General features: G+C 47.6%; 2 protein-coding genes and 1 long non-coding RNA gene across 5 annotated transcripts in view; 2 read left to right on the top strand and 1 right to left on the bottom strand.

The window, feature by feature from the left end:
• The window catches only part of LOC1276249 (protein grainyhead), a 191,275-nt gene that overhangs the window by 142,591 nt on the left and 23,598 nt on the right, over positions 1-25,086 (top strand). For all 3 annotated transcript variants that reach the window (XM_061649475.1, XM_061649476.1, XM_061649474.1), the window contains exons 9-12: positions 3,125-3,287; positions 9,455-9,566; positions 11,515-11,609; positions 19,717-19,773. In XM_061649475.1, the coding sequence (XP_061505459.1) occupies positions 3,125-3,287; positions 9,455-9,566; positions 11,515-11,609; positions 19,717-19,773 (427 nt within the window). The remainder of the gene's footprint in view (positions 1-3,124; positions 3,288-9,454; positions 9,567-11,514; positions 11,610-19,716; positions 19,774-25,086) is intronic.
• Positions 20,616-22,898, top strand: LOC133391975 (uncharacterized). Its single transcript, XM_061649477.1, has 3 exons — positions 20,616-21,038; positions 21,290-21,367; positions 21,975-22,898. Exons 1-3 carry the CDS (start codon positions 20,631-20,633, stop codon positions 22,761-22,763), a joined length of 1,275 nt encoding a protein of 424 aa, XP_061505461.1. The 5' UTR covers positions 20,616-20,630; the 3' UTR covers positions 22,764-22,898.
• LOC133391976 (uncharacterized) lies at positions 21,373-24,692 on the bottom strand. Its single transcript, XR_009765396.1, has 5 exons — positions 24,526-24,692; positions 24,398-24,450; positions 23,268-23,935; positions 23,116-23,207; positions 21,373-21,821 (listed from the first exon to the last, which is right to left on the bottom strand). It is a non-coding gene; the product is annotated as an uncharacterized LOC133391976 (long non-coding RNA).

The following is a 25,086-nucleotide window of genomic DNA, read 5'->3' as shown; positions in this document are numbered from 1 at the left end:
TCCTGCCTCACACATGATTCGATCGACCGCCCACATGCCCGGGCATGTCCCGGGCTCGTCGTGGCTGTGTCATTTCGCATCACCAGTCGCGCAAGCGTAATGATATTCGACATCATGCGGATGATCGGTTTCGAGGGCAGCAAAAATAAAAAAGCAAGCTAAAAGCTAAAGCCCCCCAAATAAACTACATTTAATCGGCCCCAAGCCGTGTGCAACGAATGTTTTTCGTTTATTCCCACGGCCCCTAAGAGAACGCGTGGTGCCCCCAGAAAATGCTTATTTGTTTTCCATCTGTGCGACGAAAAGCGTTGCCCTTTGCGGTGGTGATCCACTCTGATGCTCCGATGCTCGCATGCGTGCATATGTGTGTGTGTGTGTCTGTGTTATCAAATCGAACGTGCGACGAATGTCCCACCAAACACTGCGACACAAATATCCAATTTGCAATGCGCACTTTCTTTCCACGCGGAGACCCCAACATCATATTATATTATCCTGCCTTGCAGGAGGAACACAACGAGAGGGGTTGACACGGATGGACACGGTGGGTTTGGCCGTGCTCTCTTGCAAAAAAAGAAGCAAAAAGGATGCAGCAAAGCGCGTGGTTGGTGCGCAACGTGGGCATAAAATAAACATAACGATAATCATAATCTTTATTATAACGACGAATTTATGTATGTGCATACATGCATTTTTATGCCGCCCGGGTCGGTTCGGGTCGCGAGCTGCCGCCGGGCCACCGGCCAAGCCGCACACGCGCTTGTGTCGTTGTGGTGAAGTTGTGGCTGTGTTTCTCCTGTTCCTCGCCATACATTGCGCTTTCTTCCTTCATTAGGTGGTGTCCTTCTGTGTCATAAACGTATGAAATGGTACGCGAATCATCGCACTGAACGAAGGGGAAGCTCGCTCGACCCTCGGTCTTTCGGTGGACGATAATTGGGCATCATAGATCAATTATTTTATGTTTTTTCGTGCACGGTCGCCGATGGCAGTGGTGTTCGGCAATGCGATTTTGTGTTGTGTTGTCCTTCTTTTGCCGTGTGTTTTCATGGACAAACTTTTGGCGGGCGCATTGGAACGAGCGGGAAGAGTTGTGTTGCCGTCGGGATGTCATTTCGATTAGCTTTTTTTAATGGCCAGCGAGCGAAGCAGATTGAGATGATTTATTCCACTTTTTACTTTCTACATAAGCAAGAAAGAACGAAAAAAAAGCGATTGTTAAAAATCGAAAAATGTTGCTTCCTCCCGGATGGCCATTTATTTGTGAAAAGATGGCATGTAAATTCCGTAAATCGATCTGCTTATAGGTATTTGTTTAAGGGCCTGTTCCTGCCCATCGCCCCGTTTTCCACGACACACACGGCGCAAAGATGGCACAATTAAATCGATCCTCCCATATCCTGTAAAACCGATTAATACTGACAGCTGCTGTTACTGACGCAGCAGCACAAAGCTCGCGCTCCATTAAAAGACATTCCACTGTCTGCATCAGCCCGGGAAGGTGCATTGAATGCACACGCACAAACTGAATTAAAAAAAAACGATGGAGCAAACCGACTCCACCTGTGCAACAATCACTGCCGCTCGCCAAAGTCGCGCAATTCGCGCAACTTCGATTATCGATCAATTAGTCGCTGGGCCCGTTAACCGGGACCGCCATCACCACCACCACCACCAGTGCCGATGCCACAATTATCTCCTTAAGCGCAACAGGCCAAGATAGGCGGCCGGGCCCGTCGCTCTAAAAGCCTCCCGTCGCTCCGTGCCCTAATCGGCAGAAAGAAGTGAAGAAAGTCCACGACAACCACACGGTGTCAATGGTTGGGAAGGGAGGAAAAGTAGATGAGCTGCGCACGTAGCTGCTGACATCTTGGGCCACAGGCAGAAACCACGCACAGTTTTTCATTCGCCCCATTATGATTTTTCTGGTGCACATTGTTGATGCATCGCGAGCATCGGTGTGCGAGAAAAGTGGGTAGGCACTCATTTCCACTTGTACGGTGGCCAGTCCACACACACACACGGACACGCACCGTTCCACGAAAGGGAGCGCCCGGCAGACAATCTGCAACGCGACGCGCCTTTGATCGACACGCACACTAAGAGAGGAGAGGATGGTTGCGCGCGGAACGGTTGCGACAGCTGAGGAGCGGATGCACCGGATAATTTATTGTGACACTCATGTGGTTGCCCTCCTCGGTGGTTGCCCTAGTGGGCAGCCCACTGGCGCACTCTGGTGCTGCGGCGGACGATTAAGGAATTTTTGATATAATTTCTATCAAACAGCCACAGCGATGAGGCAAGGCGCGCAAGGAAGGGAACGAAACAATCCAACGCATCGCATCGTGGTGGTGGTGGTGGTTGATTGTGTTTAGAAATTTCTAATTGTGTGCCCGCGTCTTCGGACTCCATTCGCGAGAAAATCCAATCCGATAAACATCTGACCATCTCGGATTGTTTGGTTTGTGCGCAATTTTTAGTTGGCAGCAGCAGCAGCAACCGAAGGCTCTAGAGGTAGATAAGGGAGGAAAGCAACGCGCGAAGGAATGGTTTCAAATCAAACACTGTTGCAGCGGAGACAGCAGCGCAGCGCACACACCTGACACTGTCGCGAGCGCATCACGGCAGACGATTGCAGATAGTGCATTTTCACTGTTTGTTTTTTCTACCGCACTGAAGCGATGGTTTGAAAAGATGGCAAAGCCACCGGGTGTGTGTGTGTGTGTGTGCTACGTATTTGGCGAAAGCATTTGGAATGTAATGAATGGGACAGAGCGGACGCAACAATCGGCCCTCCGGGCTGCATCTCCGATTCGGGGAAACCGTACGCTAAAGGGAAAGACTTTCAATTATGTTGTTGTGTGGCACAGTAGAAAATCTACCATCCCAACTTTGGTGCTGCTGTGCGTACCGAAAGCTTGTGCGTGAATACATCGTTTCCCTTTTGGTCGCGTTTGCGCTAATTGAAATCTCCCGCTCGTTCATGTTGCGCCCGCGCGACTAATTATCCTTGCCCGTGCATGGGTACGGGCGAATTACCCGAACGCTGCTACATTTTAGTATTAGTACCGGATTTGCTGATTGTTAATTTTGTGTTTTTTCCTCTCTCTCTCCACCATTTTAGATACACGGACGTTGGCTTCAAATACTATCTGGAAAGCCCGATCAGCTCGTCCCAGCGCCGGGAAGACGATCGGATAACGTACATCAACAAGGGCCAGTTCTACGGCATTACGCTCGAGTACGTGCACGATCCGGACAAGCCGCTCAAGAATCAAACCGTCAAGGTAAGCTGCTAACCTCCACCCAATTCGTATCGTCCGTCCAACATGTACAACCCCAGTTTTGTAAATTGGCAAACGAACGCTCATCGGCAGCACCCTTCCCAAAAATACCGCGACCCTATCGATTGCGATTCTCCTTTGAAAGCGACACCGTCTGCCCGCGATGGGTGATGATAGATGATGCACCCAAAAACCCGGCGAAGTAGTTTAAAAAGCTAACAGATTATTTTCCAATCGAAGTACCGATCGAGCCCTGCATCAGCGTGAACGGCGAACGGCGCTTATAACCCTTCGGAATACCCTTTTGAGTGTTTGTTTTCCCATTGAATCAATCCGCTTTTGAAGCATTTGTTTGTTGCTTTTATTGATTCGATTGCTTGCCTTTGCAGCAACGCTCGCCTCAATCGATCGATTGCGCTGTTTACTTTGCCTTTGCGTACCTTTATTGTGTGCCTGCGAGGGGTGTGCACAGGATGATGGTACATACTTTTCGAATGTTTGCTCTCTATTTTGGAGAAGGTTCGCGCGAAGACGTCTTCAAAACCGTTCTATTGAAAACGATGTTTTGCCCGACGGTAAACCGGTTCAAGCAAAAGAACCGGCTTTTTTTGGGGGCTGCGGCCGTGGCTTGCATTCTGAGCTTTAACCAAATCACGCTCGGTGTGATGTTCTCTCCCCCCAAAACAGTGGGATCCGGGACGGTTGCACGGTAAATTTCATGTTTTATTTTTCCCAGCCACGTGCCTGGTGCCGCTCTTCTGGTTCAACAGAGAGAGAGACTAGAGCCAACAGGTGTCCAGTTTACCTTGACCTTCCGCCCCATACGGTGATCGTGATCGTTTCGTTCGGAAGCGAACCAGTTCCGATCCAGATCCCGAGTCACGTGCTGCTGGCGTTTGCCGTGCGAGAAGATTACAGGTTAAGCCGCCACGCCACCGTAGCGTTCGCTAAGGCGATGGTGCATTACACTGCAGCATGTTGTTGTCGTGCTTACGCTCTGTTGATGCATGCTTAGCATCGTCGTGAACATTTGTTCGATTTACGGTTTTAGTGAACTTTTTCTGTTGAAAAAAAAAAAGATAAAAGCTAATATTTTATACAGTTCCTGAGCGGTTCACAAAGTTTACCGTATAAAACCCCATACAGCTTGAACCTTTATCGAAGTATTTTTTTTTTTGTTTTAGTAAAAAAAACACTAAACTATCTGTAACGCATAAGATAAATGATCTCTGACGCCGTCGGCTTGAACCAAAAACACAAAAAATAGAATCTCTTCCAATGAGTTTGATTGCATTATAGCATAATTTATGGCACCTCTGCCTTCGGCTCCGGCGTGTAACTCGACGCTCCCCAAGTACAGTAAAGAGGATTTTCCTTCCTTGCGCCTGCAACCCTCCGGGGCCTCTCGGAGTCTCTTAAGTTTTCCGTTTCATTTGTCAATTGCTCGGAACGAAGCTGTTGTGCTGCTGCCTTCCCGGGTGTCATTTTACTGCATTCTGATGCAGCCAAAAATTTGCATACCCGATGATGCACTGAAATGACTAAACCGAAGAGATACGAATAGAGGGAAGAAAAACAAAACCCGCACACGCAACCCTTCAGTCAAAGGCCGCGGCTAAGGATCGGGAAAATTCACACACATGGCCCAAGCAGGAGACCTCGCTCGGTGTGTCTCACCGAGAAGACGAGCTAAAAAGATGAGCAAACACACGATCGCATCATCGCCCTGGCCCTTTCGGTTGGAACGATCCGTTCGTGCAGATAACGCCCGTAGGGTAACTGGAGGCCAAAGTCGAAGATAATGATAATGTACACGCTGGTGAGATGCAAAAAAAAGCGAAAGGGCAATGAAATCGAAAAGCGGAGCGCGCGCGTGTGTGTGTGTGTAGAAGGTAAGAAAGACTACAGAGAAAAAATACAGCAACCGACGAGCGTTACTGATCATTATCCTTTACCGTTATGTGGTACCGCGCTTTCTCTACAGAAGGGGCTCAGTTTTTTTGTTTTCGAGAGTCTTCCTTCCACACTCAGGTGTCCTTTTACCTTCGAAAGGGAAGCATATGCCGTTGCTGTTGGTGCGAAAATTGTTTAACCAACCATCACGGTGACGATAGCATCAATTCGATTCTGTCTCAAGGCTCACTTCGGGGGCTTTTGTGTGTGTGTGTTGCTACGAAAACGTTTTGATTTGCGATGCCCTTCTTCCGGCTTCCGACATTTCCCTTTCAAGAAAGAAAAAAACTTAAAGTCGTGGTAGAGCCTCGAAAAGAAAAGGCATGCCCTCTTTCTCTCTCTCTCTCCTTTCTAGGGGTTTTTGTGTAGCCAGTTTGTAGCATTCTGTCCCCTCCCCGACCAGAACGGTTCGGTAATTATTCATTTTTACAATAAAAATATTTAAATTTCCTGCGGCACTCGCCCCTGCGCAGAGCGCCGGCGTTTGTTCAAGACGCTCGTCATCGAAGACGGGAGCGGGAGATGATGGGTTGATTTGTTTGATTGTTCCGTGGCTGATAATTCCCGCGAAAGGTTTGGAACTTTTTCGGGACAGCCCAAATTTGCTTAACCAGTGCTGCTTTGTCACATGGAATTGTGTGTGTGTGTGTGTGTGTGTGTGTGTGTATGTGTGTATGCCCTCCCCATTTACCTTTGCTTCCATTGGTATTGTTTATTTATGCTTACTCATTCATACGAAATGATGTTGCCTTCTCGTTGGGTAGCAGAAGACGAACCTAACTCGATTGCTGAAAAAGTAACAGAAAATTCATTTAAAAAAATAATCAACTGTTCTGTGATGAACCTACTGGAAAAGCGAGAGAGAGAAGCAAATGCCTCTTCTGCAAGCAGTGACATCAATTGCACACCGTGTACCGTTGCGACGGGCAAACGCATCGTTTGATTGTGATTTTTATTTAATTCACACCACCTGCATCTCCACCACCACCATCACCACCACTGCGGAAGGGAGTGGCTTTTAATTACCGACACGAAAATGGAACTTGCTGCTAACGCTGCTCCTCCTCCTCCTCCTTACGCCGCCCAGAAAAAGTATAGGCCAGGTTTTTCTGGTTTTCCTAATGATCCTGTATCGGGACTGTGGCGGAAAGAGATGTTCGCAACCATAGACAGACCGTGTGGTTTAGTTAGTGTCCGGTTTTGTGCACTTTCTGGTGAGGTTCGTCGCTTAGTGCGGCAGCGCACTGATGACGAGCATAAATGGATTGGTTCATTAGAAGAAAGAAAACAAAAAAATGGCAGACAACGTAATTGGTGCACTGAAACTTCTAAATGAAAACTTCTATTTCACTGATGGAGTGCAAATGGACTGCTCTGGCAGAAGAAAAAAAAAGAACCTCAGCCACCTAAGAAGAACTTAGAAAAGAATGCAACAATAAAGCGTTGCAGAAAAAACGCCTCATTCAAAGCGTCAGCAAACACTCGGACACCCGCAAAGGTCACACAACCGTTGTACAGAACGCAAATTCCTTCGCGTCACAGCCGCCCGTTCCCTCCCGGTGTGCGAAACGGGGATTTTGATTTGATTTGTTTCGTTCCGTTCGGTTCGTTATTAATTGGCTACAATACGTTACCTCGACGTACTTCTACCACCACCAGACTAGCCAGTCGTACCACCGCCAGCATCGAAACGACATACCTTTGTGCCTCTCTGGGCTCTCGGTGCAGGAAGAGACAAGTTTTTAGGCTAATAAAACATAAAAATATTACCGGAGCTACATTTTTCACCATCCCCTCCTTCCGGGGAGCCTCCGCTGCACGGCTTAGTCAACGGCTGTCCGGCGAAGCGTACGGTATCGTTTACCTCCTGTCACACGGGCGCAAATCGGGCGAAATAGAAAACTGCGGGGAGGGGGGAAATGTAGAAAGACACACGTCCGCACACAGCCCCATGCACACAAGCAGACACATGCGAGACACTTTGCAGCCTCCTGGGGCAGGGAAGGATTGCAAGTCACAAATGCGTTGGGCGGACGTTGGGCGGCAGAGAGAGAGCAGCAAGATATAATACCTACCAACGCGCGTCATGTCTGCAAGATGCACCGGACACAACGGGCGAGTGAATACCACACAAAGCAACAAAAACGGAGGAAAAAAAGCACACACACAGGAAAGAGCGAGGAAAAGAAGGAAAACAGACTGCATCCGCATCAGTGTGCAGCGATGCAGTGCTCCCTAACCCCCCCATGGACGGAACGTCGTCCCGCTGTAACTGTAAATGCATAGAAAAACATAGTGCAATTTTAATTAAGATTTATATCTAAAAATGCCTTGTTTGTAATGTATCTATATCTTTCTAACTATTAGTCAGTTTACTTATTTATAATAATTATTCTCCCGTCGACGTCGTCGTCGTCGTCGGCTGTTGCGCCTTCTCTACGCTTTTGTTTCCTCCTCACACACGTGGTGGTGGTGCAGCGTATGCATTTTTTTCTTTTGCTCCGCGTTTGTGCATCCATCCCACGGCCACAACTGGACAACTGACCACATCGGTTGAAGCCCACAGCGTTCGTTTCTATCATGTGTCTGTTTGTGCGATTCTTTTCGGCTTCCAATTTTCCACCTCCAGCACACACGGCCTACGCAGCCTGCTGCAGCAGCAGTGTTCCGTGTTGATATGTCGCGTGAAATGCGCCTGCGTAGAGAGATTTGTGGCTCTCTCTAGACCTCGGTTTGCAATCACTATTTCATTCCCTGCAGCCGTCCGCAACTAGCCAGGAGCTTCGTTTAGGAATGTGAAGCTTATAGCGTTTTTTTCTGTTTTTGCTGCCTCCTTTGAACCGTTTGAATGCATGCGTGTTGTCTATTGATGGTGCGTGGAGTGCGTTTGCTTGCCACCGCTACTCACGGGGAATGTTTTGAAACGCGCGCAAGAAAAAAAAAGCTAGTGAGAATGTGCTAGTCGCGTACATCACCACCATCGCACAACGATTTCACAGATTTTCAACGTTCCGCAAACGCCAACGGTTCGCCTAAACAATTCGCCTAATCGCGGCTGTGCGTTCCTGTGCGTCACCCTGACGTACGTGTGTGCAGTTGGGTGTGTAAAGATTTCGGAACACGCATTGCTTTTTCCGGTGAGCGGGGAATCTCGTTCCCAGCTCTCTCTCTGGGACCAAGATCGCTATCTTCACGCGCCGCCAAACGCGCGCACCGTCCTTCGCTTCGAGCGTCGGGAAGGGTACGGCGAAGGATTTGAAGCATACCGTCGGCACGATCGAATTAGTAGCAATGATTAATCTTTGAGCAAATATTTAAATTAAAGCTTTACCCTTCCTCGCGGCCGCGCTTGAGAATTCCGTGCGTTTGAACTGCGGCAGTGTCCCGCTTTTCCCGTCAGTAAGCGCAGAACTGCATCCAATCGCGCGAACTTAATTTGTCATCCAGCGTCGAACCTCCTGCCGGAGAAGGGGGGAAAGAAAGAAAGGGGTTAGCTTATTTTTTTGCTTTTGAAAATTTCAGTACCTTTCTCGTCTTTTCTTCCGGTTGTGTGTGTCAGTGTGTGTGGAAGTTTGCCCGGATGCTCGATCAATCTTAGCGCTGACACGTTGTTTGCTTCCCCGCGGGCGATGAAACGCATTGCGCGTAAAGAACGGCGCATGAGCTGTGTGTGTGTGTGTGTGTTTTTTTTTTTCTTCTCTGTCTCCTGAAAGATCTATCAACAGGAGATGGTGAACAGATAAAGAGATGATGGATTTACTTCGTGTATTCTCACAAAAAAAAATTGAATTTTATTCTTTTTTCGCTCCCTATTTGGTGGTGAGTTACAGTAAATGAAGGCCAACGAAACGGTTTAGAGGGGGGGTAATGAAGGTATGAAATGTGAGCACGTACGTTCTCCGGCTAGAACTTCTGCACTGCAAACCATACACAGCGATACGATTAATCTATTAGTAACGATGTATTCGTCTACAAAAGGGTAAAAAGCGATCTCGCCTTTACCGCCATCGATTTGCGGTGCGTTGACGAACCGGGGGCGCCTAAATTCAACAGCCACGATCTCGAAATGACGTCGGCGTAGAATCGTGACAGTGGCTTTAACGCAGAATAAGCCTTCTGCACGCCGTTCTCTAGGATACACGATTGCGCGAGCTTTTGCGCGGGGCAGCCAATACTGTATGAGTAATAACATTTCCTCTCTTTCCCTTTTTTTCCAGAGCGTCATCATGCTGCTGTTCCGCGAGGAGAAAAGCCCCGAGGATGAAATTAAAGCCTGGCAGTTCTGGCACAGTCGGCAGCATTCGGTCAAGCAGAGAATATTAGATGCCGGTAAGTACCGTCAGGCACCTGCCACCAAGTGGCAAGGTGCAGTTCTGGGTAGGCGCGTTGGAGGAATCATTGCAGCCGCGTGATGAGTGAGCTTGTGGGGAGGTTAGGACGTCGTGGACCCTTCTCTGGAATGAGCATCAGCGAGAGGTGCGCATCCATTAAGCATATCCTTTTCCGAGCTGAAGGAGAAATCTGCCCAGGCCCTGGAATCCAATTACCGTGCTTTATTTATCGATTATCATTGAACTCTCGAACCCCGGGTACCAATTTCCAGTAAATCATAATTTTATGCAAAACAAGCTCCCGATAGGGTCCCGACGGGAGAAACATGCGGCACGGTGCGGCACTCTCGGCCCGGCACTCTCCGCGGCCCTGGCGCGAATCTACCGGCGACAACTAAACGGACAATTATTTAATTATATTTATTGCTTATTGCTGGCGATTATTGGCCGCTGATGTATGGGCCAGCCAGTGTGTGTGTGATTGGAAGGGGAGGAAGAGTGCGTGGAACTGGTTTATACAACCGAGCATTCGGTACGGTTTAATGATGGACAATCTGACGCGGATCGGTCGTCGCTGTCTGGTGTCGATCGGTGTTTCTGGCGCTCTTTTCTTTGTACGCACCAGCTGCCACCGGCCACAAAGGATCTCGGTGTAGAAGCAGAGACGCAGACCGTACGTTTGATTTAATCATGATCTGCGGGTAGGTTGTTGTTTGGCAGGAGACGTGATCCGGAGCGACATCAGTGCATGCGAGTAAGACAACGCGGAGCGTACCACACTCCGAATTGCTAATTGCAACGGACAGCATTCCTGCTGATGCACTGCTTCTTTTGGAGCGGGGAAACGTTCTTGCACAGACCAGTAACGCACACCCAGGGGGATGATGATGGTGTATGATGATCCATTAGAATTACCATCTTTGCTGCAGAACGGATCCAGCCTTGCTTGGATGGTGATGATCGGTGAGCGTTATGCGCGCATTTATGCGCACCGTAGGACATCAAACTATCTTGGCCTGCTAGGCTTGCAGCGCGAATCTCTGCACCTCCCATCATCTCGGCCGCCGAGCAGCTGCTGGCTGCCGTAACAATTAAACGTAATTTTATCGATTGTAATTTGCTGCAAACGGTTGTTCACTCGCTGGACAATCAACATTAACTTTCCTGCTCGTCTTACGCTTCGCTACACCTTTGCCAGAAGAGCAAGAGTAAAGAGCAGCATCGTCACGTTTTGTTTTATTTTCCACAACCTTGCTGCTTACGTTTGCGCATTGGACCAGCTATTCTGGAGGGGGAAATGATCGTATTCGTTGCTCTTCGTACCACCGGCTGTGCCAATTATTATCGATTCATTTAATCGTGGCTGTGCGGTTACGACCAAACACCCGGTTCTGCCCTGAACGAAGGCAACAACCAACCGGGGTTCAGGATCTGCAGTTGCGACAATGTTGCGTCTGTCAATTGCCGTTGACAGCCGGTGAAACTGTCATGTTTTGTCATGCAGTGTCATGCATCGAGTAGCTCAATTAGTCCAGTGTGCAGGAGGATGTACAGGCGACATAAAGATCAAATTTTACAAAACCGAACGCAATGCAGATAAGATCCCTTTTCTGGCATGGGCTCTTCGGTATCGGGATAATTGCAATCGTTTAGCTGTGCGAGCGGGGGTAGAATGAAGCCTCTCTAGTCGGCAGGGGATAGCAGATGGGCAATGACCGGTATTGAGTGTCAGGTTGATGTTTATGCTTTGTAGGCAATGGTTCTGACATGGTTACGATGATGTCAAGATCTCTTCGATCCTAAAGAGATTTCGCATAATTAAACTGTGTTATTTCTAGCCTCAAGCCAAACTACCCTTTGTCGCGCCCTCGCAGAGAAACATATGTCAGTGTCTTCTCCACTCCACGGTACTGTTATTTAATCATGCCATTTTCCCTCCTTTACAGACACGAAGAACTCCGTCGGGCTGGCCGGTTGCATCGAGGAAGTATCGCACAACGCGATTGCCGTCTACTGGAATCCTCTCGAGAGCTCTGCCAAGGTAAGTTTTCCACCAGAGTGCCAAGCTTATGACAAAGGCCCTGTTGTGCGCACAGTGCGTTTGGTGCGAGTGCAGTCGGTAACGCGTCCAATTCCCACGAGCGCGCCTCGACCGCCGTGTGCGGAATGTGTGCAACGAAGCAAAAAGATCCGAAAAATGCATTTTTCATCGAAAAAGGAGGTCGGTGCGATGGACCGCGCATGTGAAAAGTATAAAACCCCCACTTTGAACGACCGATACACCGATGAGCTGCGAAGGCCATCGTGTCGCATCGGTATCGTCATCGGAAGGGGAACTTCTTGCTCTGTACCACAGTGAACGACAGTAACAACAACAACAAAGCACGAAACACATTCACCATTAAGTGTACATAAATTAAAATAATCTCATTTCCTGTGACTCTCGATGGCGAGGGCTTCTTGGTGGGCCCTTTTTAAAATGGCGCTGGAAGTTCATATATTTCGTTGGTAGTGGCCGAGGTCGGGAAAGCGGGAGGGAATCGGTTTTTTTTATTATTATTATCACCCGTCGCCGCCATTCGGCGCACACACACACCTCGGCTCGTCCCGCCGGCTTTGGATTCGGCTTCTTCCAATTTCCTTCCTGCGCAACTCACAGTGCCGTGTGCGATCGGGTAATGGAAATGATAAATCATAGAAGTAAAAATAATAACATTATTTCATTGCAATATTTATGACGACGATTTGGCCACGTCGAGCCGCGCGGTGCATGGATGGTGGTTGAGCGTCGATGCCGGAGCGTCGTCGGTCTCGTTAGCTTTCCGGTGTGTACGGATACGTTCGTGCATTCGTGCCACCGGACAGAGCCAACCGCAGATGATTCCCTGCGCGTTTTGTGACTCTTTCTTTCCGGTTCCGGAGCGGGAATGGGGAGATGAGGGAGGGGATTGAAAATGGAGTGTCGATGCAGAAGCTAATTAAAATCGCTACTGCAAAAGCTATCGATGGCGCAGATCGGTTCAAGAGAAGCCGTGGTTACGGCTCGTGAGAGGTTATAAAGCGTCAGCAGGCGGGCGGGATATTAAAAACGTAAACCGCCCCATTCCGTGAGCTTCTATAGAGGTTGGGTGAATTATTGGAAATATCCGTTGGAGCCATCGGCAAACGGTACATTTATTGGGTAAGTGTGGAAGCTCAAAACTTGATTTGATGTTTGGGAAATTTCCGTCGTCCGAGGCACTAATGAACGGTGAATCACTCCTTAGTGTGTTGGATCATCGGGGCTTTTAGGCAGCATTTGACCGTATGAATCATCTTTCAGCAGTAAATAAACATGGAAACCTTACCAAAGCTTAGTCATCCATGCTCTAATTTTGAATGAAACGATACGCTCTTGGATATCATGTTGAATCAGAATGTTAGTTTCAGGCGATATTGACACGAGAAGAAAGACATTCGAGCTCTTCCGAATCTCCATCATCCTTCACATATTAAAATTAGTACGCCCGACTTGCGTAGGTGCTAACTGCCAAAGCTTACCTCCAAAAACCAACAACATTCTAATTGAATTCTGTCATTTCGGCATCAAATATTCGCTCCTGTGACGCTCAGCAGAAACGTGAGCAGAGCATTTATTCTGAATCAGACATGGAGGAACCAAGAAAACATACGCATAGCGCGATGTGTGTGTGCAACCACTCTCCTTCTCCAAGAACTCCAAGTACTCCAACGAGCGCTAAATCCAAACACACCAGAACCGTCAACCTTTCGGGACACCCACCAGCGGGGAAGGTTCGTTCTGAGCTTTCCTTGTCGCCTGTCGCTCAAAGCCCGCACGCCCGAAAATGGTTTGATCCCTTGATTAGTTTTTCGTGTTGCATTTCGTGTTGGTTGCGCACTGTGTGCCGCGCGATTGTGTGTCGCGATGTAGTGAAATAAATCTTTCAGCATGTCTGCGTACGCACAAACGCTGCCAATCACCACCAAAAGGGGTAGGGAGGGGGGGGGGGGGGGGACAGGCCGAACATGTGTCCCCTTTGTCACCCGCGGGTTGTCAGATCTGGCTGGTCGTTTGCGCTGTTTGCGCATTCGATCACAGCTCCAAAACAAAATATTTTCTCTAGACCCCAATCGATCACGCCTACGCGCGCGGCCTAAGGCGAGCGCGGAGGGACGATAGGAGCCGGGGAGAACCAAAAGGGAATCGCAACATTCGTCGATAGACAGCAGCGAGCGGCACATCGGCACATGATCGAAAACTCATACGCGCATTTCATTTCTCGCCGCAGTGTCCGCAGTTTTGAGCAAATTGTCGTCGCTAAGTCCGTGGCGCAGACTTTGCACATTGGGCTTTGGGAGGGGCGGGCATGTTAGGGGTTTGGGTAACGGCGCGGCTCGGAATTAGATCATTCCGATGCTATCGCGGGATATTGGAGGAATAGATAGGGGAGAGGGTTTGGAACGCTCGGAGCAAGATTAATTACCGCCCCGAAGACAACACGGCCCCAAAAACGTCAACTTTCTGCTCTGCCCCGGAGTACGTCAAGATCGTGCCAAAAGACAATTAGTCTTCTCCCGAGTTGCTGCCGGCTCGCCCGCTAATCACCCGACGGGACCTGGCGATGGTGATCAAACAGCTGTCCACTGCTGCTGCTGTGGCTGCTAACATTTTTGCAAAGCAAAGCGCTGGAATTTGGACTAGCGGGAAACAAAGTAGAAGTAGTGATGGCTAATCTGCACTATTTAATCGACAGTGGTCGCGGCAGTGAGTTAAGGTCTACCGGTCCTCGCTTCTTGCCAAAGACCTGCTGCTGCTGCAGCATGTGAATAATGTGTTGCGTGTGTTTTGCGCGTTACAGATTCGTCCCCCAAGCGCTTAATGCTAATGTGGCTTTCACAATATTTGAAACAATTTATAACGCTTAGCGGAGATATCTGACCCTAACAATGTTACTCTCTGCCCGCCCGAGAGCAGAAACCGTGTCACTCTGCATGACTTCCCTTGCGCAAAGGAAATCATCGATCTCCTATTGATTGCTGGCTTCTGCATTTCCCAACCAAACCGGGGACCAATGTCAGTAGGAGATTTAGAAGTTTGGGAAGAGAGAAACAACTTACGACAGCCATTTCGCTTTCCGGTCGGGAATAAATATCGCAATGATTAATCGAACTCCCGGCTCCGGTAGGCTCCAGTTTGAACTATTGTGTCTACCGCAAACCCTGTGTGTGTGTGAGTGTTTGCTATTAACCATTTCGGTCCAACGAACTCCGCTGATGAAGGGCCAACGCGCGCAGTAGCAACAATGATAGTAAAAACGCGACACTGCGAGTCAGCCCCCTCGGACGGACACACACACACAGAAATAAATCAGCGCACAGTTGACATGTGCGATCCAGCGCAATAACCTCCACGCGCGCGCGCGTACCCAAGTGCCGGAAAGAAGTGTAAAAGTGTCACCAGGCGCGGTGTGTGCGCGGTTTGCGTTGGTCGATCGAACCGCGGCACGTCCGATCGATACGCGGTCGACACGCGGGCATACGGATGACCGATCGGATCCCGAAACGGGCGAACCCCGGCACCGTGAACCCGCGACCGTTCGCCCGATGGCTAGGTTTGTTTCGCGTGGGCTTACGCAGCAGCGCTGTAGAAACCTAGGAGGGACAGACAGAGTTGGCGGCAAGTGTGTTGCGGACAGTGTTTGTGTGGCTGGTTGGCTGGCTGGCTGGTTTGGTTGCGTAGGCATGTGGCACACTAATTTCTTTTCGCGCGCCCGCCGTCTGTCGATGCGTCATGGGAAAGTGGCTGTGTCGCTTCGGGTGATGTCATCCGGCAGACAGCGGCGTGGAAGACTTTTCACTCCCTTCCTATCGTTACGCCATCTAGCGATACGCTCGCGAAGGTAAGGCGGGGGAAGCTACAAGAGACGGAAATCGGATCGGCAGCTGCGTTTGGAACGGGCGAGGGTTGAAAATTAATATTTCGATTAGTGCCAATGACCACCACCGGCCGGCCTCTTCCGGGAGGAGGGAACACATTCGATGTGTCCTTCAGTGTCTTGTACGCTCTTATGCCCGCATCGCGATACACGATGTTTGCGTTTGGGCGTTTAATACAATCAAATTGTAATCTTTACCTTGTACAGTCTCGCCGTTCCGTTCGCTTTGGCAACTGCGAGCGCCACTCGGTAAGGGAAATAAAAACGCTCAAGGTTCCAGTTAGTACACCTTGCACTCAGAGCAATCTCCGCGTCGCACAGCTTCCATTCAATCCCCGCAGAGGGCGCCTTATTCGCATTTTGTGACAACCAATAGCAACGCAGCAGCGAACGAAGCATAAATTTCAATAAATTAATGACCCCAAGAACGCATATCCATCGGATTTAATTTAACAACTTGTAAATGTAGCTCGTTTGGCACATAGTGGTTGGAGAAGCAAAAAAAAACAACCACATCTCGAATCGATTGTCGCAAACGTCTTAATCTATATCCGTCGGCGGAGATTGGGAAAGACACCGGTTGAGGCCTCCCCAGGCATTGCCAACGTCCCGAAACACACGCTGGCGCGGAACCGAAATAAAACTGTCGGAGTGTAATAAAGTTGCTAAAATATTACTAAAACGGAGTTGCGATTTCGCCAGGACCGGCAACCCGGTTGACAGTTTACCGCCTGCATCTATGCAACACGCTGTTCCGCCTTGTGCGGATAAGAAATGATAAAAAACGGGGTTGAAAAGGGGCGCTGGCGGAAGAAAAATCAATTCCTCCGCCGCGTGGCGTCTTTCATTCCACAAAGGTGCGTGTTTGTGTGTTACATTTGTTAATGGGCAAACGCGTCCAAGTGTGGCAGCGCACCCTCCCACTGCTACTGGGCCACTGTGCCGGGGTGATGATGATGATAAAACCTCGTAAAAAACGGCTTCTGTCCGTTTTCGGGAACGCCAGTGGACCAGTGCGCGCACCGGCACGCTTCTTTCATTGCGCGGTCGGACGGGACACAGAATCATGTGTCGAAAATAAAGCGATAATCATTTAATTTGTTTGTGTGTTCGTCTGCGCTCCGCTGACGGTGAAGTCGCAGCCGTCGCCAGCGAAATCGTTTTGATTGTTTCGTTTTTGTTGTTGTTGTTGTTGTTGTTGTTGTTGTTGTGTGCAAATTCTGTGCTTCTGTTTTGCTGGTTTCGTCCCTTTTGCTGCGATGCACAGTGGTGATATGCGACAAAATCGTAAAGCAGAGACACACCTTCGTCCATCACTCACGAACGGAGTGATCGGGTGCCGTTTTCGATGCAAATGCAGCCGAAAAAGGTGAAAAACATTCGTGGCCAAAATCCCGGCAGGCATACATTCTGAGCTTTAATAGCGTCCCTTCTGCTTTGGTATGCAGTTGTCCGCTGGTAGTGACAATATTTGTATCATCTCCCGTTTTCTTTACCGTGCTGTGTGCAAATGTCTGTTGGTTCTTGCTTCAGCATTACCATCAGATAACTTCCACCGGTTTCGCAAAAGAGACAAGACGGAAAACGTGACTCAAGAATGTTGAGGTTAGGTTATGGTATCGATGATGATTAAGACATGGGCGATGTCGCCGGTTTTGTCCTCTCTTGGGGGGTTTTATTTATGGCTTCATTCCTTTGTGGGTTTTGCCAGCCGTCTCTTTCTTAATTTGGGTGAGGAGCAAACATACATACGATGATTATTTTTCACCCAATTGGCATTTAACTGGTCGAGTTTATGGTGCACTGGGCCATCGAACGCATCGACAGGTTGTGAAGGAAATGTCATAATTAGCTGTGATTGCCGACGAACCTTCCGACGTTGTGGCACGTGGATTGTAGCCCCCCAAAACGGAAAGGCATATTAAAAGTTTGTTGGAAAGATCATGATGGTGCTATAAATTTACAACTTGAAAGCTTCACTTGTGTACAGCATTTAAAAAGAGCACTATATTGACCCTCTCATATACCACATACAGAGAGGGTGATTCGGTTGTCTCATTTGGAAAATCGACACACACGAAGCGAGGCAGATAGTAAAACCGTTTAACGAGATGAAAGTACAATCCCCTTTTCCGGTGGAATCGGACCTCGGCGACATAGTAGTGTCAAAGCAAACCTTCAAGGGTCGTGTCTAATCGGAGACGATCAATCCGCTCGATCTCGATGCCTGGCAAATGGGGTCAGACCGATCGCATGCCAGCAGCAGCAGCAGCAGCAAAAGTCTGATCTCCACCACCATCGTGTTGATCTTTTCTTTTACGATCGCGTCACCAGTACGCGCGGTCGAGGGGGAGGAAAGCTGATTAGATTATTCTTTTCCCTAGATTGAACCGATAAACTGCCTGGCGAAGACCGCTGAGTGCTCGCCTCGGTGTCATGCAATTATCGTTAAACGCTTTTAATAAGCAAACGAACGAGGCGGTTGAGGGTTTTGAGCGCATACGCGGTGACCCAGACATGGGGCAATCACTTCTCTTTTTATCACCGCCCATCAGTTTGGTGCGATCGGTGTCGCTACTCTTCTATGGCGCACGTCACACCGCGTGTGGAAATCGTCCTATTGGCGCGGTTTACCCCCCCCCCCCCCCCCCCCCCATCAGCACCACCGTGTTTGTGTGCATAGATTGTGTGCATAAAACAAACCAACAGCAACAGTGCCTGGACGACGTGCTGCAACGAAGGTTTTGCTCACGTGCAAAACTTTACGCTGCCCTGTTGCCGGTGGGGGAAAGTGCGCGCCAAACCATCCATCTCCTTCGCGACCTCGTGGGGGAAAGAAGGGTTGCGGGCAGGGCGAGTGCGCGCAAGCGTGTGCAGATCGTTTGGGAAATGTTATGCGCAAGCAGCGTGCACCTGATGGCCACCCGTAGGTGAATGGGCGCAGCGGTAACAAGTGGCCAACCATTTATCCCGTACACCGTGCAACTGTCTTCATAAAAATAATAATAATCATCATCATCATCATCAACATTCACGCCGTGGCAGTCGCGAAGATCGTCATTGCGCCTAACGGTGGTATCCCTCCGCGTTGCTTGTTGCTGCTGCGTCGAGAAGCGTCCTTTTTTTCCGGTGGTACGCGAGCCTCAAACGCCAGGCTAACAAATCACCTACGCCCAATGATTAACTGCCCATTCCGCTAGCGGAAAATCGCGTGCGTGTTCACGTTGTAGGTGGACAGCTGGGGCTAGAATTCGTTCCGTTGCGTTCTTGGAAAGCTGCGATTTTCCTTGGAAAGCATACCAGACGGCATTGGAATTTCGTGCCAACGCAATGTCCATTTCTACTGCAGAGAGAATGCTTTGAACGTGGATGGTCAGCGGTTGATAACAGGTGTAATGTACCGTAAGCAATAGAATGTACAGTGCAGATTGAATGAGCATTCTCTTTAATTTACATGAGTAATTGTGCATGCGTTTTTGTGTGCAAAGATATTCAATTTTAAAATATAGCCCACCAAACCGATCAATTCAAGAAAACGCGCTTCTCCTTCAATAACGACTAGTCGACACTTCATTTACACCCTCTAGCGGGTAAAAACAAATCTAACGACTTACCCATCATCTGTCAACTGTCAAAAGCCATGGATAATATTTGCCTACAAACAGACACACACACACACACACGAGACACCCCTACTACTTTGTACGAAATGGCACCACAATCAACACCGCCTACAAAACAAGCAGCGAACCTGCCGTTAGGAAAGAAAGATTAAATTAAGCAAATGCAATCATTCAATCCGCCGGCCGATCCGGCCACTACTACTTCTACTAGCGCGTGAGAGAATTCCGCATCCCGCGAGCGGAGGCTGTAGTAATGATGAAGTACCCTCGGAATGCCATCGGCATGTCCATCGCCGGCGTCCGCTTGGTCGTGTTTAACACGACACGATTGTGGCCAGCGGAAACGGGGGGCCGAAAGGTGGTGGATTGCGCATAAACCCTAGGACAACATTTTGCACTAATCGTTACCACGCAATCGTTTACCGCTAGCCGCTGCCGCGTCCGCTAAAGTTCGTACATTGTACACACTTTGTACGACAGGCTCGCAGTTGCGCTTTATAACACCACCGCATGTTGCCCTGTTGCGGCTATCTTTTATTAATTTATTAATTTATATATGTCTTTTTCCCTATCTCGCTATCGTTCGCAGATCAACGTCGCCGTCCAGTGCCTGAGTACGGATTTCAGCAGTCAAAAGGGTGTTAAGGTAATGTATCGCTCTGTTCGATCGGGTTTGGGTTGCAATTATAATTGCGCTTGTCTCGGCGTCGCAGAGTAAAAACAACGATCCCCGAGATGGAGAGGAAAGATCAAATGCAGACCAATAGAAAAAAAACGCTCTCGCGCAGCACCAGAATCCCTAACTCACGCAATCGTCTTCATCATCCGCTTTCAAGACGCGCGCGATCGTTTGCGGCGTGATAGGTTAATTCGCTGCCTCGATTGCTTGCTTTGGTTTTGAAGGGTTTATTTTTTTATTTTACGTCTCATCTCCACCCATCATCCCCTGCTCGGGAAGACCTCGGGTGCCGTCATAATGCTCATAATTGATTACTTAGCCCAGTCATGGGACCGCTCGCTCGCTAGCTAGCTCCCTCTGTCGACATCTTCGGGATCGATCGCATTTGAAGGAGCGCACTAGGTAGGACGGTACGTAATGGGTGTGGGTCCGGCGACGCCTTTCAAGCGTACGTCATCCACCCAGGCATCCAGAGAGATCGATCGGTTTGTGGCAAGTGGAGCTATCGCTAAGCGATGTATTATTATTATTTATTTATTTTCCCTTTTTCCCGCTACCGACGAGAGGAACTTCCATCTTTTCCCATCTACCTCATCAACCAGCCTATATCAATCTATAAGGCGTGCCAGGTGCCGCCGTTTGTGCACTTTCACGCGTTTTCACCGGAGGGGGGATGCCCCAGTCTTTATTTTTTGTCTGCGCCCATTGCGAAGATGTTTTACCGTATCAATAAACGATGCGCAATCTCAGATTGCGCATATATTTATCTGTCAAAAAATATATCGTTTCCGCGAAGCCAACCCTGGCCTATAAACGTCATTTGCATGCGTTGTGTTGTTTTGTTTTGGCTTCCGCCACAACTGAACGTGTTAATCCGTAAGCAGCTTCATTTTCCAGCCATGAGTGATTATTTATCAAACAACGATCATAATTACAACCGGCGTCTTCGGCGAAACCGTCGGTGGTGGATGCGACCAGTTTTCTTCCGCAGAAGACAGGATGGAAATCGTCTGTTGGACGACATCAAGGCCGAAATGGTAAACGATACGATAAAAAATTTTATGCGGATGAAACACGAAGATTTCGATCGTCTTTATGCCTTGGTCGGTCCAGAAATAAGCCGCATGGATACAAATATGCGAGAAGCGATCACGGCCCAAGAAAGGCTTTTAATAACATTGCGGTATTTGGCAACGGGGGAGACATTTGCAAGCTTGCAATACTTGTTTCGGGTAAGTATGTTTTGTTTTTTTTCTTGTTTCGGCGGTCCGATTGGAGACGGTAGTGGCGTCGGTCTTTTCCATGGCAGCACCGTGGCAACATCGAATCTCATACAAACCGTCTCCCCGTACGCAGGACTGATAAAACTTTTTCGGACAAAAGCAAGTGAAGAGAAGTTAGCAATCGAAAACGATGCAAGAGCCTAATGTTGAACGAATTAAAATGAAATGTTCGGATTTTAATGAGTATTGTATAATTTTAGGTTTCTAAATCATCGATTGCCAAAATTGTAAAGGATGTGTGTGCTTGTTTAAATAAACATTTGCGGAGCTATGTAAAGGTATGTTTTTGTATTTTTTTTTATTTTATTTTTTATTGTGTTCCAGATCCCACTCCAGCATCGTCTGCCGCAAACGATTAGTGGCATCGTTTTGTTGGTCTGGTGGTAAATGGATTAACCATGCCCCCACCCACTGGCCAAACATGGACAAATAATTTTCCATCGCTGGAGTGGGTGCTGGGCTTGGTGCTGGGGTCGGTGCTGGGGTTTGTGCTGGGGTTGGTGCTGGAGTTGTTGTTGCTCGGATTGGTGCTGGGATCGGTACTGGAGTTCGTGCTGGGGTTGGTGCTGTAGTTGGTGCTGTAGTTCGTGCTGTTGTTGGTGCTGGATTTGGTGCTGGGATTGTTGGTGCTGGGATTGTTGGTGCTGGGATTGTTGGTTGGGGCGGAATTGAGGAATAGGAACAAGAAGGGATTGGGTGGGCTTGGGTGGAGGTGTCTTGTTCGTCATCGAACTGAAAAGAGAGATAAAAAATAATGAGATAGCATAATCAAAAAGTTACAAAATAAATAAGGTTGCATTGATATCCAACGACGAGCAATACATATGAGTTAAATTTATGAAATATATAATTAATTTATCTTTGTATGTGTTATTATCATTTCAGATGCCGTCCACAGCAGAAGAATGGAAGGAGAAATCAAAAAAGTTTGAACAAAGGTGGAATTTTCCGCATGCAATTGGGTCCATTGATGGCAAACACGTACAAGTGGAAAAGCCTAGTAATAGTGGATCAGAGTATTACAACTATCAACATTATTTCAGCATTGTTTTACTTGCGGTAGTAGATGCCGATTACAACTTTTTACATGCAGATATTGGAGGAAAAGGTGGAATATCTGACGGAGGTGTATTTAAAAACACACGCTTATACCAGAGGCTGGAAAACAACAGTTTGAATGTACCGGAACCTGAACCACTGCGAGTTCCATATGCAATGCGAGTACCTTACTTTCTTTTAGGCGATAAAGCGTTTGCTTTTACCAGGTACTGCATTCGACCATTTGGAGGCATGCATGCGGAAGGGACAATTGAAAGAGTTTTCAACAAACGTCACTCTCGTGCTCGAATGATCGTTGAAAATGTGTTCGGGATTTTAGCCAACCGTTTCCGCATTTATAAAAGCCCGATTCTGCTAGAGCCAGAAGATGCTAAAACGGTTATTATGACAACAATATATCTCCATAATTTTCTTCGACAGAGTGCTTCACGCAATACATACACTCGCCCTTCATCTTTTGACAGGGTCGTCAATGGGCGTTTTGTAGAAGGCGAGAGAGCTCCAGCTACAATGAGCGGACTACAAGGCATACCCTGTCGCACGCCAAACGACTTGTTGAATATACGTTTACACATTGCACATGATCTTAAGTATAATAACCAACTTAATCATTAATGCAATACAACTCTTTGTATGTGTCAATTATTAAGCTAATCAGTAGTTATTAAATCGTAGAATGTGCATAGATTACATGCAATTATACATTATATGAATAATATGCTAACCCACATCGTCGTTAGTACTCTTGTACCTTTGCATTGTCCACCCACCATTGTTTAGATGAAAGAATGGTTCAACGTGAATCACGCTTGGCAAGTTATTCAGATAAAACGATTTATTTGCGATCGTTTGAGAACGGTCCATATGAGGCTTCAACCCATGACGGGCATGTTGTTGCTGTGCCACAGGACCGCCCTTAACTCGCAGTGAAATATAAAATTTACAGATAAATAACAAAACAACTTACCGTATCGAGATGCGTGCCGTCCTTCATGGTATCATCGAGGAACCTCATCGCGTCGAAGGCGAACCATCTTGGGTGGAAGACGTCCTCAGCCGCTACGAATGATAAAATTATGTCATTGAACAATTTCATATTATTTTAAATTTGATTAGTACCTGCTCCGCTTTGCTGACTTTTACGCAGCTTGGACTTATAAGTCCTGTAGCTGGTCAGCAGCTTCCTCCACTGGTAGCTCGCCTCTTCGACGGTGAGGTCCAAGAGTCCACCAATCTCGGTCCACGCATCCCTTCGCCGAATACCGTTTTTGTAGAACTCCGACCGCTTTTGCCATAAAGCAGGCCGTCGTTCCACCTCGGCAATTAGCCGAAGGCTTTTCTCAACATTCTGGAAGCAAATCAATAATAAAAAAACGATTAATCTCGACTCTATTCATTCACCATCCCCATGACCCCGTTATTATTTTGATGGCCCGGAAGATGCAGCAGTTTTCTTCCATTATCAGTCCTCTAACTCGAGAGAGCTGTAATATAAAATATTTAAATATACATAAACGTTCCTGTAAAAATAAGAAAGTTTTTTTTAATCGCAGCGGCAACAGCAATAGCTTCCATTGTAGCAGTTGGGGTAGAGGTTGCAGCAAAAATGGTGCAGGAAAGCAGGGCCAGCAGGAATAGTTGGTATTCCGAAATATAAGAAAGATTTCCTGTTGGAAGAAGACCAAAACCGCATAACCTACATTCCAGAATTCCAAACGATTATTAGTGTATGCGGACTAATAAGAAACATAACATCCCGTGGTACAGCCAGGTCAGTTCTCAAAGAGCTGCAATGTACAAATAAAACATTTCAGTTCAATGGTTTATTCCTGTAACAATAAAGACTAGCTAGGTACATTAAATTAGTACAATTTTTACAATTTACTATTTTTACAATTTAATTTTTTTACAATTTTTGCAATCTACAATTTTTACAATTTGACTTTTTAACAATCTACAATTTTTACAATTTTTTTTAACAAACTGCAAAGCAGCTGTCGTTTAAAAAAATTGCCGGTAGCTGGAGAAGCAGCAGCGGTGTTGTTTTTTTTCCAAGCCGGAAAATAATCGAAATTTAATAATAATTCAATTGTTGCCCATATTTCTAAATTTCTTTAGTATAACCGCATACACAAATCACAAACACTGAACATATATCATTTAAGGAAAAATAAAGCTACAAAAAAAACCCAAGCATTGCTTCCACTACAAAAACACCGGTATAAAAAACAGAATGATTATATATTTACCAATTTTATATAGTTCCGGCGATTCGGCACGTTCGGCGATTCGTTCTCCATGGCTGTAATCAAAATTTAATTAGATTTTTGGCTCAAAAATCAACGCTCATCTCATATTTTTTCGTTTCAATACCTACCGCTATATGTAAACAAACGTATTAATCCAAGATTGCGCTAAGATTGCGCATGAATTTTCGAGATTTATATGTCCGAGATATATAAATATTTTTTGACAGATAAATATATCAAATCGGGCCGTTTGACAGATAAATATATGCGCAATCTGAGATTGCGCATCGTCTATTGCTACGGTTAGGATCCGCAGCCGGGCCAGCCAGGGGTTGGGTTGAGCAAAAAACCGTACACTACACACGCACACGCCCCAGCTTCGGGGTCGCTTTCGCTGACAGGTTTGAATGATTGAGTAGCGGGTAGTTAGTTACCGGCTGTCATCATGAGAAGATGGTTTCTCTCCATCTGCTTCCCTCTGCTTTTGCACAGATGATGTTTGCTATGTTTTGAAGAAAATGAATCGCGCGCACAAGGAGAAGGTGAGAGTGTATGTTTGCAGCAACCAATGCTTTGTGAAGGTCTAGTTTCAATGACCATCGAATCGGCGAGGCTAGGCGCCTCAAGGAGTAAGTGCTGCCTCCTTTAAAGCCTTAAGCTCTGCCGAAGGCTCTGCCATGTTGCCGTAC

Source organism: Anopheles gambiae, chromosome 2 (genome assembly GCF_943734735.2).
Source record: "Anopheles gambiae chromosome 2, idAnoGambNW_F1_1, whole genome shotgun sequence".
NCBI classification, from domain to species: Eukaryota; Metazoa; Arthropoda; class Insecta; order Diptera; family Culicidae; genus Anopheles; species Anopheles gambiae.
This window is presented reverse-complemented; position numbering and strand designations above follow the sequence as displayed.